The 19,961-nt window shown below is 42.7% G+C and overlaps 1 protein-coding gene and 1 long non-coding RNA gene across 8 annotated transcripts; both read left to right on the top strand.

Moving 5' to 3' along the window:
• The first annotated feature begins 51 nt into the window (after nucleotides 1-51).
• LOC120663443 (disease resistance protein RGA2-like) lies at nucleotides 52-7,170 on the top strand. 7 transcript variants are annotated; one of them, XR_005670508.1, is made up of 6 exons: nucleotides 52-1,598; nucleotides 1,755-1,839; nucleotides 2,027-2,112; nucleotides 2,344-6,314; nucleotides 6,414-6,654; nucleotides 6,756-7,170. XR_005670508.1 is itself a non-coding variant. In XM_039942258.1 (4 exons), exon 4 carries the CDS (start codon nucleotides 2,384-2,386, stop codon nucleotides 3,407-3,409), a length of 1,026 nt encoding a protein of 341 aa, XP_039798192.1. In that variant the 5' UTR covers nucleotides 52-1,598; nucleotides 1,755-1,839; nucleotides 2,027-2,112; nucleotides 2,344-2,383; the 3' UTR covers nucleotides 3,410-3,508. The 7 variants fall into 7 exon arrangements, 5 of the variants coding, with proteins under 5 accessions (XP_039798192.1, XP_039798193.1, XP_039798195.1 ...); XM_039942258.1 differs by lacking the exons at nucleotides 6,414-6,654; nucleotides 6,756-7,170 and having other exon boundaries at nucleotides 2,344-3,508; XM_039942259.1 differs by lacking the exons at nucleotides 6,414-6,654; nucleotides 6,756-7,170 and having other exon boundaries at nucleotides 1,746-1,839; nucleotides 2,344-3,508.
• A 12,201-nt stretch (nucleotides 7,171-19,371) lies between these two features.
• LOC120667418 lies at nucleotides 19,372-19,961 on the top strand. Its single transcript, XR_005672177.1, has 2 exons — nucleotides 19,372-19,458; nucleotides 19,585-19,961. It is a non-coding gene; the product is annotated as an uncharacterized LOC120667418 (long non-coding RNA).

The raw sequence follows: 19,961 nt of genomic DNA, 5'->3' as shown, positions 1-19,961 counted from the left end.
GTCAAATTTAGTTCGTTCATTCTAGGGTAATTTCTGTTAATAGGCTGCTGGCTGCGTGATCCATCTCAACTAAGCAGGGCAAAGGAAATCTGTCTTCTAATTAGATAGGAGTGAAGTCTGTCTATCATTGATACTTGTCCACTTATGCATCAATCATCATGATAGGTATATGTACTTACTAGTTATTTACTAATTTATATTTAATTATTATCCTCTGCAAATGTTGTTTTTTGTGCTAATCACTCTTACTGACATGTCGGTATTTATCACATTTCAAATGCGGTATGTCATATTTGATTGCAACCCCTCAATTCTTGACTTAACAGTAATATTTTGATCTGCCAATTTGTCGTTCTGTTGAGTTACATCTTGCATTCAGTTTAGTCATTTACTTGCATATTGAAAGTTTCCTTTTGTTACTTGTTTTTACTTTTGTGACATTTGATAGTTTCACCGTAGAATTTTTAGGCTGACTTTTGTCAGGTTTAAGTTGCGTGATGTTCCTTGAATGTGGTCTTGCTCGTACCGGTTCTGCGGTCGCTCAGTTGAGAATGTATGTACTCCATTCACTGCCCAGTGACCTGTGGTTTGTATTTGATTTGTGTGTCGTGACGTACAAACCTTACCTTGGGCAAGTTGTGGCATTGATGCCCGTCGGTTTGAGGCGTGTTGCTGCTTTTTCTAGCTACAGCTTTGTACATAGAAGGATGCTTTGAGAATCATTGTTGCAGGTTTGAGTTTATCTGGTTGCAGTTGTTGATATGTTTGTGTTTCAATGAATCAGATTGTGTTTTCGTCTTTCTGTCGTGTCTCCTATGTTTGTGAGTGGATCGGTTGCTCTATCAGCTGGGTTGCTACTTCAGATTGTTTTTTTTCCCCCTGTATCGGGGTGTTTGTATGTATGGAGCACTTGCAGATACAGTTTGCGATGTCTCATCGCGCTCCCCTGCATTCGGCTGGCTCCACAACGATCAATGCTAGAGTTGACAACCAAGCGCCACAACTCGTGAGCCTACTGCCTTTCAATTCCTATCTATCTCATCTCTCTATCTCTATACTTGGTTGTAAGCTGCTTGACGCTGTGGTGTTTTAATTTGGTCTTCCCATTATTAAAATTAATACGGCTCTTAGTTTTCTAGCATCGCTCGCTGCCGACCTGCCGTGGCATACTGGCATGGCAAGGTAGTGGAAGCTACAACGAAATGTGGACTCCACACCACACGGTACCCTCTGCTAGATTAGCTCGCTCCCAAGCAAAACGCACGCTCCTGGTACGCGTTTCCATCTCAGCAGCCTTGCTTGACCATTCTCTTGGCACTTGAGCAAAGACTCAAAGTCGTCAACCAACCCTTATTAAAAGTAGTAGCAATCAGGGCCTCTCTCATCCGTGGGTGTGGCCATCTAGATCTAGGCTCAAAGCAACCCGAACTACCAAAGCATACTCCCATACTGCATACAACAAGAGGGGCCGCACTGGGAGCTGCCACAAGCAAAAGCCAGTACATCTGAGCTCCAGGAACATCTGATTTGCACACCTTGTATAGGATGAAAGGAAAGTAAAATTTGGAGATGGCACAAGCAGCACATCCGAGCTCCAGGTATTTTAGGTTACCTCTCTCTAACCAAGATACTGTTCCTTGGGTTCTTTACTCCTGCTAAGTTCGTCCATTTATGCGCCGCTTTGTACATAATCAGCTTGCTTTCACCTGTAATTTCTTGGGCAATAACTTGGTCCTCGTCCCAAGCATGCTCAGGTACCCAAGGTCCAACACTAGGTCGTACATCATCACAACCAAAAGTCTAAACGACGTGGTTTATTCTTCTGTGCTTCAAGCTGTGGTATGTTAATCTTCTCATCATTAATTGTTCACCTCGTTTCGTAGTTTTGTTTCTCTATCTAGTTTGCCATGTTTCCTGCTGCAAAACAGCCTGACTTAATGAAACCAGGGGCTACCAATCTACCATGGGGGTGCTGCCTGACTCCCTCAGCCTCACAGATATATGTTGTTTCCTTTGTCTCCTATAGGAACGAGAAGGCTGTAAGGGTTTGCTTGCAATATCAAAGAAGGCACTTCAGCAACATAAGCTAAAGAGCTACACTTGTTTCTGAAGGTCAGATATCTGATCAACCATTGTTCCATGCGCTTGTGTTAGGTCTTTATTTGCACTAGTAATACAGATAGCATGGAGACGCATCAAATTGCTATAGAGCCCAATTAGTTGCGACTTGATGAACATCTGTACTAGTACATTTCTTTTTTTTTTCCGAGAAAAAGTGCATTTCATTTTGCAAACTTTTATGCTTTTAAAGCATAGGTGCTTATTTTGAACTTCTATTCACAGGAAATTTAAGTGAAAAAGACACTTAACAAAACGGGTCTATATGGAAGCTGCCGTAGTATCTGGAATATTGAAGGTTGTCGACAGCAAGCTAGCTCCATTGCTAATCAAGGAGTACATCTCGATAGTTGGTGTCCGAAAGCATCTCGAGGAGCTAAACGATCAAATTCGGGAGATTAACTGTTGGTTGGAAAGAGTAGGAGATGAAGTTGCGCGAAATGATCCAGCACTTAATTGGCTTAAAAAGTTGAAAGATATAGCTTATGGTGTTGATGATATTGTTGATGAGTTTCAGCTGGAGGCCGAGAGGCATGATGCCCACGATGTTGGTGGTGTTGTGTCCAACTACTTGTATGCAAAACCAAAATCTCTTATACTTCAATGCAAGGCAACCAACAAGCTCAAGGCAGTCAAAAAGAGATTTGATGAAATTGTGAAGCAAAGAACTGAATTCAGTACAATAGCAAACAGCTTACTAGCGAGTCATCCTGCTCGTGATATGAATCATAATACTGTGAACATGATGTCACTGCCTACTGTAGATGTTGCATCAGTGCTCGGAAGAGACCGAGAGAAGAATCAAATAATATCTAAACTGGTAGAGACTAATGACCAACAAAGAATCAAGACTATTTCCATCATCGGGCTTGGTGGCTCTGGAAAAACTACATTAGCTCAGCTGGTTTTTAATGATTGTAGCATTATAGAGAAGCATTTTGAAGTCAGACTATGGGTTCATGTGTCACAAGAATTTGATGTTGAAAAGCTTGTCAAGAAACTGTTTGAAGCTTTTGCTGATAACAATCCCGGACAGCATGCACTGCCGTATATGAGCAAAACAATCTCAGACAAGTTGATTGGAAAGAGGTTTCTGCTTGTATTGGATGATGTTTGGACTGAGTCCCAAATCCTATGGGAACAATTCATAGTATATCTGAAGGTTGGCGCATATGGGAGCAGAATTTTACTCACTACCCGCAGTAGAAAAGTTGCAGAAGTAGAAGGATCAGCATATCAATTTGACTTGCCATTTTTATCTCCAAATGACAGCTGGAAACTATTTCAATAAAGTGTAGTAATGCCTCCCAAAGGTTTGGGGATTGAATTTGTAGATGTTGGAAAAGATATTGTGAAAAAATGTGGTGGGATTCCACTAGCAATTAAAGCTTTGGCAGGTGTCCTTCGTGGCAAGGAACTGATAGGAGAATGGCAAGCCATGAGAGACAGCAACTTGTTGCATTTTGTGGGTGAAGAAAGTGGTGTATCAGTATCTGCATGTTTGAGGTTGAGCTATTTCCATTTGCCATCTCATCTGAAGCAGTGCTTCACAATATGTTCATTGTTTCCCAAAGGTCACAAGATTGATAAAGAGCAACTGATTGACCTATGGATTGCTCATGACATGATTACTATTGAGCCTGGTGTTGATTACTTGGACTATATTGGCCACAAGTGCTTTAATTCTCTCATGAAAATGTCTTTTCTACAAGACGTGAATGAATATCATGGGAGGGTGACATGCGGCATGCATGATTTGGTTCATGATCTTGCCCGGTCCATATTGGATGATGAGATTTCTCTTGATGTGCCAAAGGATCCAACCTTTTTACCAAGAGCTACAGATACTTTTCTTTAACTGAACAGGAACAAAATCTACCGCCCAAAAATCTTTTTAAAAAAGCACGTTCTGTATGTGTTGATTATTGTGATGACACAATATTTGGGGCATTGGAGAACGCAAGACACTTGCGCAGTATCACCATGGGAACTATTTATACGCAAGCAATACCCATTGCCATATTGCAGGTAAAAAATCTGAAATATCTTGTGATTTCAAGACTGCAATGCAAAGCACTCCCAGAAGCTATTTCAGATATTTGGAGCTTACAAGCTCTTCATGTTACATATAGTGATCTTCTCGAGTTGCCTAAATCCATCAGTAAGCTACAGAAGCTAAGGAAGCTGAACCTATACCGCTGTGGGGAACTAAAGTGTTTACCAGATTCTATTGGTGATTGTCAAAATATTTCAAGCATTGATCTTTGCTATTGCGAGAAGCTCAAAGTGTTGCCGGAATCTATAGGCAGAATTGAAAATCTAAGAGTTTTGAAACTAGCTAACACCAAAATTGAGAAGATGCCATCAAGTATCACAACACTGAGAAATCTTGTGTGTCTTGTCCTTCATCGATGTTGGGAGCTAGTAGAGCTGCCTGAAGGCATCATCAACTTGGAGAAGCTTCAAGTTTTGGAGCTTGGAGATTGTATAAGATTGCGACACGTGCCTGTTGGTATAGGGAAGCTTATTCGAATACAGAAGTTGAATTTTTTTGTTGGGGGTGACAGTGAAAAGTTTGCAGTAATTTATGAGCTTAGTAGGAATAGTGAGGATGTAGCGATAACAGGTATTGGGCATAGGATGATGCACCTGGACGATGCACGCAAGGCATGTTTGAAACAGAAGGCTAACTTACAAAGGTTGAAGCTACACTGGAGAGTGTGTGTCAGGGGTGAAGAGAACACTAAATTGGAGCAGGCTGTACTTGATGGTTTGGAACCGCCACCAGGGATTAAAGAGCTGGACATTGTGGGGGTATTCAGGCAGGGAGTGTGCCCGGTGGATGCAGAATCATGTTGGTGGTGGAGTACAAGGGCTTCCTTACTTGCCATTTTTTGAGGGTGATGAAGCTAGATGATTTCCCAAAATTGAAACATCTGGATGGGCTTGCGGTGCTGCCTTGTTTGGAGGAGCTTGAGCCGTGGAGGATGCCTTCTCTCGAGAGCATAAGTGGAGGCCCATTTCGTTCGCTGGTGAAGTTAGTTATGGTGCGACTGCCTTGTCTGGGAGAGGTGTGGATGGTAGTCGAGAAGAGCATGCCTGATGGAGAAGAGGGACGTGGCTGCAGCAATTGCACACCTCACTTGGGACAAGTCCTCCGAGTTGGTGCTTTTGTATCGAATCTGGATATATCTCTTTGTCCTAAGTTGGAGGTCAAGCCGTACCTACCTTTGTCGCTGCAGCACTTGGAATTGTACCGGAGCAATGAAAAGCTGCTGCAGTTGCCATGCGAGTGCAGCGGGTCTGCCTCTTCGTTCTTCGGTTTTAGCCATCTGAAGAAGCTTATGCTACAGGGGATTACAAGGCATGTCAACTTTAGTGAGCTAAGCGAAGTTTCCGGAACGACGAATCGAGGAACGAGGAACGGGAAACGAGGAACGGCATTTGGGATGGATTTTTACCATGGGAGAACGAAAATGTTCCCCGTTCCTGTCCCCAGAACGGCGGTGACTTTGGAGCTAATCCAGCTACCAGACTGCTTTCAAGGTCTCAAATCCCTTCAGTTTCTAGAAGTGAGTGACTGCTCTGCTATTCGCATGCGGCACGAATCGCTAGGGGAACTCCAGTCCCTGCAAGAGTTGACCATCCGGAACTGCAATAGCCTGACCACCCTTCCCCAATCAATGGGTCACCTCACATCCCTCCGGTCTTTGATTTTGGACTCATGCTCTGCCATTTCGTTGCTGCTCGAATCGCTAGGGGAACTCCACTCTCTACAAGAATTGACCGTCCAAAGCTGCCGTAGCCTGAGTAGCCTTCCACAATCAGTGGTTCGTCTCACATCCCTCCAGGTGCTCCGTATAAGTTGCTGCGATGCATTTCACGAATTGCCTGAACGACTGGGAGAGCTCCGCTCTCTGCGCAGATTCCACATTGGAGGGTCGCGGGGGCTGGCTTGCCTTCCCGAATCCATGTGCGGCCTCACCTCCCTTGAAGACCTCTCGATCTGGGAGTGCCAAGCATCAAATCTTTGCCGGAGGGGATAAAGGGCCTCACCTCTCTGCGATATTTGAGTATATGGGGCTGCCCTGATCTCAAGAGGCGGTGCGAGAGTGGAACAGGGGAGGACTGGCACCTCGTCTCTCACATCCCTAATTTGGTAGGCGACTGGCGAATGCCTCCTAGTGCTTCATCAGGTGAGTTTGTTATACCCATTTCCTTGTGTAGATTCACTGTAGAACATGTTTCCTAACTCCGTTTTTTATTCTCTTTTTATTCTTTGAAATGGGTTCCAGGTTCATGCGCACCTGATGTTACTATCAACTTATGACGGTACAGTTTGCTCAGGGCATGTGGAGACGTGTTCAGTCTTTACTTATGGGTATCCAAAGTCAAATCGAGCTTGTTAACGCTGAGGATTCTGAATTGAGGTGTTTACAATGCATTCGTAAGGGGCACATGATCTAAGTGCTGCCAACGCAATGGCTGTTGGGCTAGCATATCAACCGGTTGCCAGTAAGCAGACCACATTGCGAGGTAAGTAATACTCTAGTTTCCCTCTGTCCCTTTCTTTTCCCCAACACAAATTGCCCAACTTGTTTCTTGTGTGAAGTAGCTAATTTGAGCTCTGATTTCAGGTAGACCAGGCCCATTTCTGTTTGGCACAATTCATCATTCTTTTTAGAGCTAATGGGAGCTGCTTCTTTGTACTGCAACCACCACGAACTCTGTTTTGCCATGAAGCAACTGCGCATCAGTTACGGCTCACTGCTTTCGTCTTGCTTGTGCTCGACGCCTGAAGCGGCCTGCTGCAAATTTACCCTGTTGGCTGATGCCACCAAGTAATCTGCTCAACTGTCCTTTATTATCAATGGATGCATGGACCATTCAAATATGCTGTATGTCTGATTGTGTGTAGCGCACAACAACTCTGCTTTGTTAGATGATATTCAACATATTTGTTGGAGCAAGCAGTGCTTTGTATTATTTCATATGCGTATGAAGTTCCAGATTTCAGGACAAAAAAAATGCTATGTTGGGCTTTTTAGTTGACATGATGAGCTGACACGTTGCAGTTAACCAAGAGAAGTTTGCAGTCCGTCACATTTTATTCAACAAACACAGCCAGAAGGACAGGAGGCACTAGTCAGTCAGGTGGAGCTATTTGCCTATTTATTATGCATTTTTCTTCCCCATCAGCCCCACAGCGGAGAGGATGAAAACAAATTAGTTACCCAAACCAGATTATTGTGTTGTTTTGCTTTTTTGTCTCCTATGACCCTGTTTGGGACTGCGTCTGCGGTGCTTATCCGCGGAAAACGCAAAAAGTCCCGCCGAACGCGTTGCTTCCTACGCGCTTATTCCGGGGACCGCGATAACGCGCGCGACCCCTCTAACCAGCTTAGGATGCATGAACGGATTGGTTCCCTGTCTCTATTTTTTTTGAAGAAACGGTTCCCTGTCTCTATTAGCACGGGTCGCTTTCAAGATGACACCAGTGACGACGAGAGCGCTTTTATTTTAAACTACAAATTTAGAATGACTATTGCTCTCTCATTCGCCATGAATTTTCAAATCCATTTGCACGTATTCGCTATGACAAACTCTACGAAACAAGATCAATACTGTATATATTTTGTGGCTATTTATTTGTATTGACAACTTATGATGTATACCTAGTAGCAACTTGTGTAGAGATGGGTGACAACATATTTAACATGACTATCAACTTATATTGTATTGTACCTATAGTAGCCAGTATTTGGCAATTTATAGATCAAACTTATATACCAACTGAAATGTTGTTTTTCCTTTCGCTTATGGGGATAGCTTTTTCATTGTGGGTCTCATTCAACATGTCGATCTGATACATTCCAGTTAGCTTCTGATGTTTCTCAGGCTATTCCGTTATGATTGCACGCCTTGTGTTTGTTACTATTTCCGTACCAGTCGGTGTTGCATTGTCATTTGTCATACTGTTAACGTTGTGCAGCTTGTGTGTTGTGCAGTGTGCTACTTAGAGTAGTTTTCATTAGTGGGCATCGGGGAAATATGTTCCAAGAATGATTTGGATGCTGGCACCGGTGATCTATCTGACAAATTCAATGTGACACCGGTGAGCTGTCGCCCAAATTAATTTCGTCGTTACTTTCTCAATTAATTTGTTATTTTCTTTGAATTTTTTCCTACACTGAATTGCACATTGAGCGCAGCTCCAAGTGACTTAATTTTATTCGGTAGAAAATCTAGATCTGTCAGATAAAACCGTACAAGTACATAAAGATAAATCAGAAGTCAGACCCGCGAAGTGATAGTTTCGATCAGCAAGACCCTGTGAAATGTTCTGGATTGTGTCTCAGTTTCGATCAACCTCCAATCCATGCTTTATATCGTCATGCTGTGTACAATTGCTAATTCATTGATCATAGTTTAGGAAATGAGCTTAGCTCATGTTTTTTATGATGGGCGACTAGCCGGCTTATATCTATGTGGATGAGAGAGCAATGAAGAGAAAGAATCCTGCTGCGGTTGGCGAAGAGGTGCTGCACGTGCAGCTACTGGCTGAGCAGCCAACTAGTCATTAAATAGTGGTAGGGCCCACCACCATCGCATGCCCTTTGCTGCCAGGCGGCGCCAGTAGCTGGCGAGCAACCGGCGAAACTATTAAACTTGTTCTTAGCTTTCCCCTCCCAATGGCCCAAGAGTGGGTATGGGCAAATGGATGGATACGGGACAGACCTACGGAGGGTGTGAAAGGACCGAGGCCCAAGAAGGGGGGGTTGAATCGGGACTTTTTTTGAATTTCTATCGAATCATTATCCTAGACTAGTGTTGCCCAATCTACCAGTTTGATTCTATCAACTAGAGCACACTAGCATAATCAAACTAGGTAGGATAAAACACTAACATGTTCATCATCCTTAAGAAAGATCACACTAATAAATATGCAACCTAGTCAAGAGACCAAACTAGCTAGTAGTAAATCTAGGCAATGAGCAACCAAGCAAGCACAAGAACAAGCTTTAGAGAAATGAAATGCTAGTAAAGGAAATGAGAGGGACACGAGACAACCGGATTTTTTCCCGTGGTATCGAGGAGTTGATGCTCCCCCCTAATCCACGTTGGAGCACCCACTAAGGGTATCGCTCCCTTGCATCACCAAGAAGAAAGTCTTCACTAAGAATGCTCTTTCTCCATCTCCGGAATGGCGAGCTTCACACCATGCACAATCTCCAAGAGCTCACCAAGATTCACCCGATCACCAAGATCGTCTAGGTGCCGTCAAACACCAAGAGTAATAAGCTCTCAAGGCTTCACTTGACCCTCACTGAGATGGCTCTAAGCACTAGCACACTTGCTACTCAAGGAATGGTTGATTTCTTCAAGTTGGATCACTTGCAATCACTATATCTTCATTCAATGACTCCAAACACTTCTCTTCTCTTCTCTAGGGTGGCCTCAGGTACTCAATGCTTCAAAAGCATCATAAATGAGCCAGGGGGTCGACTTATATAGAGTGGAGAGGCACCACTAGCCGTTGGGAACAAACTGTCCAAAAAGTCGTAGGCACCGGATAGACCGAAGGTGAAGCACCGGTCTGACATAGTGCACAGTCTGACAATATTGCACCGGTGCATGCTCCTAAGAGGCACCGGTGTAACCGGTGCTGAAGAGTTTCCTTGAAATCCAACTGCATAGTCTCTGATCAATAGCTATGTGAATGCACCGGTGCTCCAGAGACAGTCCACCGGTGTAACCGGTGAATTAGGAAACTTCTCGAACCCGAAAACATGCTCTCTGAAGGATGACAATATGTATAGACCCGTGCATGGTCAAAGGGCACCTGTGTATCCGGTGCTACTGTGTTTTCTTCTCTTGAACCCTGCTACACTTCTCCGGATGCACCGGAGGTAAGGCACCGGTGCAACCGGTTGCCTTCGGATGCACCGGTGCTTACTCACCGGTGTATCCCGTGCAACTGTGCTTCTGTGTTTTCAGCTGAATTGATTTGGAATTATTTCTAACTTCGAGCTTTTGTTCTTGCAAGTGTTTTCTTGAGTTCTTTTGTGCTGTCTTGTACTGAATCTAGCAAGTGTGCATCGTTTCTAAGGCCAAATCGATTCGAGTCAAGCTACTAACTTAAATAGTACGATCACTAACTTAAATCTAAAAAACTCAAACTAAATCAAGTGTCCTTCATCTCCTTGTGACACTTGAATCTAGAATGGTCCTTATTCTTGGAAATTGAGTCCGTGAATCATTTGTTCATGAATTTTGAGGGGTCTCCTTTCATATTTCACATGAGACTTAACTTGCGAAGATTATTTCCTTCAAAACACATGTTAGTCGCATACGGTCATCATTAATCACCGAAACTTGCCGATTGCATCTACGGGCCTAGATGCGCTTCAATCTCTCCCTTTTTGGTGATTGATGACAACACAAAGTAGAGATAACATAATATGAAATTGAAAGCGCTACAACACATACAAGATAAGATAAGCAAGGAATTGAACAAGCATGCAATAACTGAAACTAAAGCACATGTAGAGACATGTCAACACAAGGGCATACACAATATCCAAACAACATGTCTGATACATCAAAAGCCATGAAGAGTCCAAATCACACCACAAACCCCCTGCTCCCCCTATCTCTACTCCCCCTATCTATCTCCCCCTTTGGCAACAAAGCACCAAAAAGGAAGGCGAAGCTACTCCTAGGGTGGAGAAGACGGAGTCGACTGGCTGGGTGCGTCGATGAAGCGGTCAGGGTCGTCGTTCGAGTCGTCGGAGGAGACGGTAGGCGTGACGGGAGTCGCCGTCAGAGGAGCTAAAGACGTGGGTGGAGCTGAAGACGTGGCTGCCTCCGTGACGACACTGGTGGCGTCCGTCAAAGGTGCTGACGAGACGAGAACGGTGTCCGCCAAAGAAGGACGAACAGCTGTCGGACGAATCGGCTCGAAGGTGAGTGTGGTGACCGGAAGAGGCTGAGCAGACAGGTGCTGGAACTAATGAAGCATCTCCTGCTGCTGGAGGAAGAGGGCCCGCTGCTCCTCAGTCATCCCATACTGCTGTGCTGGAGCTGGAGCCTGGGGTGCCTGGGCACTGCCTACGTGCGGGAAGAGGACGGCTTGGCGGTGGCGCGAAGCGGCGGTGGTGCTGTGAGGCTGCTGCAGCGGCGCTAGGGTTTGGCGTGCGGCGGTGGCTTGGCGCGGGTGGTGCGCGGCGGCGCGAGGGACGGCGCTGCGGAGCCGCGTGAGCAAGCGGCGGCGGAGCGTACGGGCAGCGCTCGAGCGGAGGATGGGAGCGGCGCAGCGGAAGGAGGAAGGAGGCGGGTGAAGAGGGACTGACATGCGGGGCCCACAGATGGATTAAGTGAGACAAAACGCATGGGCCCGCAAACCCTAGGGGCACCGAATGCACCGGTGGGTGATGGTGAAGAGCACCAGTGCATTTTTGACAATATCTAAAACGGTTTGAATCGTGGTCAAGCAAAGTAAAACAGTTTGAATCGTGGTCAAGCAAAGGGCACCGGTTGCACCGGTGGTCTTCGGTGCATACACTGGAGTGGTGTACAGAGAGGGTTTTCCTTGAGAGTTGACCAGGGAGTGTCACCGGTTAGACCGCTGATACAACATCGGTGTAACCGGCGGGCACGTGATAGACCGGTGGTCTAGCATCCGTTCAACCGGTGGCACTAGATTTTTCAGCTGAACTAAAATCTCTATTTGTGATCCAATTTCTGAAGAACCAAAGCTATAAACACTTAAATTGGATCATTTTCGAGAGACAACTTCTCCCCTCAAACACTCATACTTATAGATACTCGCAAGCTTTTATTTAACATAGGCAAATTAAGAACCAAGCGAGGATAAACACAAGATCCAAGAAATGTATGAGCCATACGGCCTATGAACTTAGAGATTGAAACTTTAAGTTCGCTAGGACATGACTCAATAGGCATGAAAGTGCAACATTGATCTTATCACTCTTATGGAGTTGATATATCATATATGGCATGAATATCATTCTCGAAGTGTGATTTGCTCCCTTGTGATGCTACTAGCGTGATGCAATGCTCATGCAAAGTGGGAATTTAAACATGAATGCAAGCTATATGACAAGAAAAATGCATTGCATAAATTTAAATCTATCTTGTCAAGTTTGAACCCTCGGCAAGCTTCTTCATGATGAACCTTTCTACATGCCATGAGCGAAACAAGGAACCACCGATTCATGCAAGACCCATGTTCATCACTATCTTGACAAGGTTAGACAAGCCCCTAGTATGTACATATGAAATGCATCTATATGACAAGGCAACTACATGATGTTAGAAGCATCTAACACGTTAAGCTCACTTTGTAACCTACAAAAGGTGCTCCATCTAGAGGTTTTGTGAAGATATCCGCCAATTGATCTTCGGAACGAACACCACAAAGTGATATGTCATTCATTGCCACGTGATCTCTTAGAAAGTGATGGCGAATATCTATGTGCTTTGTGCGAGAGTGTTGAACCGGGTTGTTAGCAATTTTTACGGCACTCTTGTTATCACAAAGGAGCGGGATCCTACCTAATACCACACCATAGTCCAAGAGGCTTTATTTCATGTAGAGGATTTGAGCACAACAAGCCCCAGCGGCAATGTATTCCTCCTCCGCGGTTGACAAGGCCACGGAATTTTGTTTCTTTGAAGACCAAGAGATCAAGAAACGCCCTAGCAAGTGGCAGCCACCCGGTGTACTCTTGCGATCCACACGACATCCGGCAAAGTCCAAATCCGAGTATCCCAGGAGTGTAAAACTAGCGCCTTTGGGGTACCACAAGCCCATGCTAGGTGTATGTTTGAGATATCTAAGGATTCTCTTAACGGCACTAAGATGTTATTCCTTAGGATTTGCTTGAAAGCGAGCGCACATACATACACTAAACATAATATCGGGCCTAGATGCGGTTAGGTAAAGAAGCGGCCCAATCATAAAATGATAAAGAGTTTGGTCAACCGATTTACCTCCCTCATATTTGAAGTATTATAGACTAACTAAAAAACTAATTGTAGATTCCGTCCGAATCTAATGAGCCTAATTAGTTCGTCATCAGCATATGTTACTGTAATAATAATGTAGCAATTTATTGTCTGATCACGGCTGCTGACAGAAATATAATGTAGCTTTCATTTTTCAGTTACAGTAATGCTGCTGAATAACAATGCCTCTTTTGATTCTTCTCCGCCCATCGTGGGCCGCGCACTAACCAACTCCATCGGCCTGCACAAACATTATTCGGGCCTCCAGCCTGACAACATTTGGCCATGTTTTGATTTAGGGTGTGTTTAGTTGGTAAAAAAGTTTGAATTTTAGTACTGTACCACATTTCGTTGTTACTTGACAAATAATGTCAATTATAGACTAATTAAACTTAAAAGATTCATCTCGTGCTAATTGGTCAAACTGTGTAATTAGTTATTTTTAACTATATTTAATGTCCCATGCATGTGTTCGAAGATTCGATGTGACATGTACTGTAGGAATTTTTTTGAAAACTAAACAAGGTGAATCGTACAATGTCGGAGATACTCTAGCATTCAGCTCCTTCACACCGGCGTCCGAATCATCGCTACGCACGCATTCGGGGCCAAGGTGAGCCCCACACCAACCTCGTCCCGCTCGCCCAATTCGACAAGAACGGCAGCGGCGAGGAGCGAGTATAGAGGATGGTGAACAAGAAAGAACAAGACAGAAGAAAGGGCGAGCGTGAGAGGATGCCGATGGGAAAGGATAAGGTTGTGTGGTCAAGGGTATAATGGTCAGATCATGTGGCTAAAACATAAGAAAAATATAAAATAAATTGGTAAGCATTGACGTGTTGGCACCGTTTTGTTACGAGATATTTATAATGATACAATTTTTGGAATTTATTTTACATATTAATTTAATTAATACTTAATTATTCAATACACTTTTGAATTAAAATCTAATTATGTTTCTTAAACGCATGTGCGTCCATGCTAATTGAATAAAAAAATAATTAATACGTGCGGCAAACATTTTGCTAGTAAAATGAACGATGGACTAATTCTCAAGAGACGTTACAAATGAACAATTTTCTATTTTCTCACTAGCTTGCGCAAACTACGAACAGAGTAATCCTGGAAAAATTCGACAACTACATAGACAGCAAACATTGCACATGTTTAGGACAGCAATACAGATTCAAGTTGTCAAGAATGATGAAAAACCATCTGCTGTATAAATCATATTATCCGTCTTAGTCAGGTGTCCCCTGAGTCTCATAAGTCAGAATTGACTAGTGTGTACCAAAAGAACAGAACATTTGAGATACACATGGCTCCTACTTCTAGTCTTCTACTGAAGATAAGACGTTGAACAGTTTGTCATAGCGCCTCTCTCGTTCTAACACGGTCAGTATGGTCACTAAACTATGTACAGGTGTATCTGCACACACAAAACAAATTTACGCTAAACAATCCAAGAGTAGTAAGTGTACATTATAATTTAGGCTACAAGAGGAAAAATGTCAACTGTCTTGCGTGTCTAGTTCGATTTTCTTACCTGCAAAACAATCCAATAGTAGTAAGTGTACATTATAAAGAGAACTAAAAGCAGGAAGCAAATGGGTCCATACCAAGGCCAGCACAGAATTGGTTCATTAAAGGCGTTCCAATGTTCTTGAGCTTTTAACATTTGCAACTAGAAGGAGGGGGTTGAGCCCGAGTGGTTCCTAGAGCCCCCTCCCACGCCGGCAGCCCGGGTTCGATCCCCGGGGCTGGCACCGGGGGCTCCTCTGCAGCCCTCCTACTGAAAAAAAAACATTTACAACTAGAATTACCATGAAATTGATAATTCTGTGAGTTTGCATTTCAATGCCTGTGGGGGAATCTTCTGGATACAGTGTTTGGAGCAATACACCAGAGAGTGCTAGTCCTGCACTAATAGTGTCCCTTTTAAAAAAAATGATCGGTACAAAATGATCTCACACATGGGGTACAGTTCAAGTTATTGCACCAATGCTTATTGAGCCGCCCGACACTCTGAAATGTTACTTGAAGATGTGGAGTGAACAAAAAAAACGTAAAAAAGAGCAGCCACATAGATTGTAAGGGCATCTCAGCCACCACCCGTATGGAATCAACCTTTTTTTTTATGAAATAGACTACTAAACCTGTTGCTACCAGTGGCGGATCTAGAGTTTTAGTTTAGGGTATGCCGGATCAATACTTCAATATATAATTTGGTAAGACACAGTAATAAAAAAATTTGCCAACCAATTTAGTACAAAGGGTAAATAACTGAAAGCATGAAAATATATTTAGATAATCTCTTAATATATAAAATCGCTCAATGAACAAGAGGAGAGTCAAGCTGGCATGGCGGCTAGGTCGCTAGGTTGAATTCAAATATCTAGAACACAAGAATGAGTTATGTGATCAAAATTATGAAAAATTATGTTAAACTGAGTATACGACTGAGCAGAGTATTTGGATTAGTTTGGATTTGATCCCGTGACCAGCAGTTTCTCCAAATCAGAAACCTAGCAAGCTTTATGACCGTAATAATGATTGCTAGTTGTGTCTTGTCAGAAGAAGTCTAGAAATTGATAATAACAGATGTAATTCATTCGGTGGTGGTCACCGGTCATTTCAGCACCGGCACCAATGCAACCCTTCCTATCTACGGAAGCATGCAAATCAACAGATGTCCTCACGTTCAGTTTTGCTACTTGAGCTAGCCTGTGGGTTCTGGTCTAGATGCTGCCGCTTGTAGTCGCGGAGAGTGGGCGAGCAGCACTCATGAGTGAAAAAAGTTGGACACAGATGCTAGTCAACGACAACTATATCTACACACACACACATATATATATGTACACATATATACATACATGTATATATATATATGTACACATATATACATACATGTATATATATATGTACACATATATATACATGTATATATATATGTATATAGATATATACATGTATATATGTGTATATGTATATATGTATATGTATATATATACATATATATATATATATGTATATATATACGTATATATACATATATATACGTATATATATGTATATATATGTATGTATATATGTATATATGTATATATGTATATATATATGTATATGTATATATATGTATATCTATATATGTATGTATGTATATATGTATGTATATATAGGTATCTATGTATATATGTATATATGTATATATATGTATATATATATTAGTATATATCTATTATGTATGTCTCTCTCTATCTATCTGTATCTCTGTGTATCTATCTATATATATCTCTTCTATGTATATATGTGTATATATATCTATATATGTCTCTATGTGTCTATATATATCCTCTATATATCTCTATATATATATATATTATCTATATCTTCCCCTGTAGATTCGCCCCTGGTTGCTACCTAGACTCATTACATGTCGTGGAATCCACCTGGTGCTCACATCATTCAAAAACAAAGTAAGCACTGCTACCTAGCATCATTACATGTTGTCGACTTCATGGTTGTCCGTCAAGAGCTGCTTATGACGTTCTATTTAGACACTCTTCAAGTCAAAAAAAAAGAGACCAAAAAGTTCAACTTGCCATAGAGAGTAATCACAAAGCTTGATATGATTCTCTGGTACTGTGGAAGAACTCTGTCGATGACACAAATTTGTTGAGCCAAGTTCTGCTACATTGCAAAATTGTTGAGCCAAGTTCTGCTACATTGGAGCTTTGGTGCGCGACTTCTTTTTTCTGAGATACTTCTTTGGCGCGTGCCTTCCTGTGCTGTGATGCTTCGCCCCTAGGTTCAGGTAGTTCGAGGGATCGTTTCCTTTAAGGACAAACTGTTAACTAGGAGCCAACGGAGCAAACGTGTGTATTTTAAAATCTAAACAATCTAGAAGTGTGTACCTTTTAGCGTTTTTGCACTTCCCGCCAGTTATCTTGTCCACTCATCAACTTAAAAGTTGCTTCAACACGACTAGCTGATAAGCATGAGCCGATTCATCCTTGCCATCAAAACTGGTGCAATCAGAAAACACGATACCATTGGCTTTTGGGATGGCTTTTCTTGTTTTGCATAACACAGGTGATGACACAATACAATCAATCTCTTTGTGGTGACACAGTGTCATAAAAAGTTCCCTTGACCCTTCAAGCTCACTGTCAGGAGAAGCATCTCCGGCTGCAGAGCCACATGACACTTTTGTGATAAAACTTTTCACATTCTCAAGAGTTGATGATGAGTTTGGAAAACAAAGATCAGCACATCTGATTCAGCAACAGGGTCCTTCCAGGTAACAACTTGATCTAATTCAGCAACAGGGTCCTTCCAGGTAACAACTTTGCATGTGTCGCCAGACGCGATGCATTTAGCAAGTTTTGGTGGTTCCTCGCTGAAATGGACAACTAGACCTTGCTGAACCATTTTCACATCGGTCAGTACAAATGTATCTTCCTTGGTCTTGTTGATCACACAACCAACACAATAGCATAACAATGAACGCACTATTCATAGCCAGATTTGAAAGCAGAAAGATGACTATAAAATGTTAAAAAAAAGTCTTTTCTGAATATTGCAAAGATGAGTAACTGCTAAATCCCAGCTTGCTTACTTGTTTGTTAACAGAGCATGACTGATTTCGTCATCATAAACTCAACCCCCTAGCATACGAAACCCCCCACAATCCCACGCTTACCAACTCCAATCCAATCAAAGATAAGCCTACAAACCAACTCAATAAATTCATTTCCCTGCTCCACCTCCCAAATCAATCCAGTCCACTTCGATCTTTCCACTCAAATCAATCCAGCCCAGTTTATCAGTTGAAACCCCATATCTCAACACTGTTCTAGCCTTCTAGCCAAAAAAACCTACCAATGGCCCCTAGCTACTATGATGTGTCTATGTTGGAAATTGAGATGACCCTAATACCCACTAAGATGAGGATCTGTAGCTAAGACACACCTACTCTCTCTAGAGTCAGTCAGCTCTTTTAATTTCTAGTACTTAGTGCACTAGTCCTTTTGACAGCAGAGCCGCCTTTTAACTTCCGGGAGGCAAAGCCTACCAATAGATGAAGCTGGCTTCCGGGTGGAGAGCTAACCTACGATAAGTCCCAGAACTGTTGTGATCCTTGGTGGCAGAGCCAACTTTCAATAGATCACTATTTATGCACTAAGCACTTAGAAACTATGAAGCTTAACCAGGAGACTAGCACTTACAAAGACTCTCTTTATTGGAACATCAATATTACAAAGGATCACTTACACTTTTAGGTGGCTAGCCTAGCACACACCCTCTCACTACTTCCTAGCACCACTCATCTACCATGCTCGTGGAATGAATGGCATGGCAAGAGAGGAAGGGCCCTATGTATAGGACAAGGGGGAACCATGAGGTTGTAACAAATGTCCCCTATTCTAGAAATTTTCTAGATATTACAACATTAGTTAATTTATTTTACTACCAAATCTAGGCTACTCCATGGTAAATATCTTACTCTTGCATACTGTAGAACATTCTAGAAGGTTGCCTTGCCTTCTTTCAACACTCCCCCTCAAGGTAAACTTCTTTTCAATGTTGTCCTGCAGACCATGCCGAGCGCCTCTCAAAACTTCTCGAACTTTGTTTTGTTGAGACTTTTTGTGAGTATGTTTGCAGTCTGCTCCTCTATCTTGGTTGGCACCATTATGATCTCACCCTCAAGGATATTTTCTCTTATGTAGTGATAGTGAACTTCTATGTGTTTGATCCTTGCATGAAAGACATGATTCTTTTTTTGCCAAACGAATGGAAGATAGATTATTACAGAAAATCCTTACATGGTATTCTGTTGGCTGGTGAAGATCCTCCATCAACTGCTTGAGCCAGGTGCTTTCTTGTGCTGCCGTTGCTGGTGATCGATACTCTACTTCGATACTGGATAATGCCACAGTTGGTTGTCTTTTACTGCACCATGATATGGCTCCGGATCCAAGACTGAAGAAGTATCCCGTAGTTGATCATCGTGTGCCACAATCTCCAGCATAGTCGGCATCACAGTATCCCATCACCTGACAATCATTTGTCTTCTTGTATAGAATACCAAAATTGATGGTGCCTTTAAAACAAATTTGAAACCACTTTGTACGAGATCCGGCGGCAAAACGATTAGCAGACGTGACCACCTGCACGTAACAAGCGGGACGTAACCACTAGGCAGGTACGTATCTTGCAGAGAAGACCAATACTAATAAAGCTGGACGGGCCAAATGTGATGGAGAATGCCTAGTCAAATCAACTCTTCTCGAAGAAACTTTTGTTGTGAGTAGATTGTATTCTGTTACTGGCTAACTCTATTCTTAAATGTGCTCTCTCCTAATGACTGGTTGTGTATTAGTATACCTTGTATCCTTTCATCATTTTCTCACACTTGTCTACTATGTGCAGGGAATTGTGCTTCTTATCATCTTGATATCAGGACTCATGTGTATGATGGGAATTGATAATCCCTCGAGGTTTGAAGCTCCCTAGGAATCTTGATTGCACTTTAACGCAGGATATGGGAGCTTAGCTTGGCGAGGCACAAGGAGTATGAAGGACCGATGTTTATTGGTCTGCACTGTGGATATTTTTTGTTTCCTGTTCCAAACTGCATTGTGTATTTTACCGAGCCAACTGTTATTTACAATGTGCTCAATTTTGGGTGTAATATTCTACGGAGATCTAGCTGATTATTGCAAACAAATACATGTGTGAGGCTTGTGTTGTACCAAACATACCATTGCCTCCAGTGTTCTCTGTGAATAACCTGAAATTCAGGTAAC

Source organism: Panicum virgatum, chromosome 3N (genome assembly GCF_016808335.1).
Source record: "Panicum virgatum strain AP13 chromosome 3N, P.virgatum_v5, whole genome shotgun sequence".
Lineage (NCBI taxonomy): Eukaryota > Viridiplantae > Streptophyta > Magnoliopsida > Poales > Poaceae > Panicum > Panicum virgatum.
Note: the sequence above shows the minus strand (reverse complement) of the source record. Positions and strands in the feature narration are given on the sequence as shown.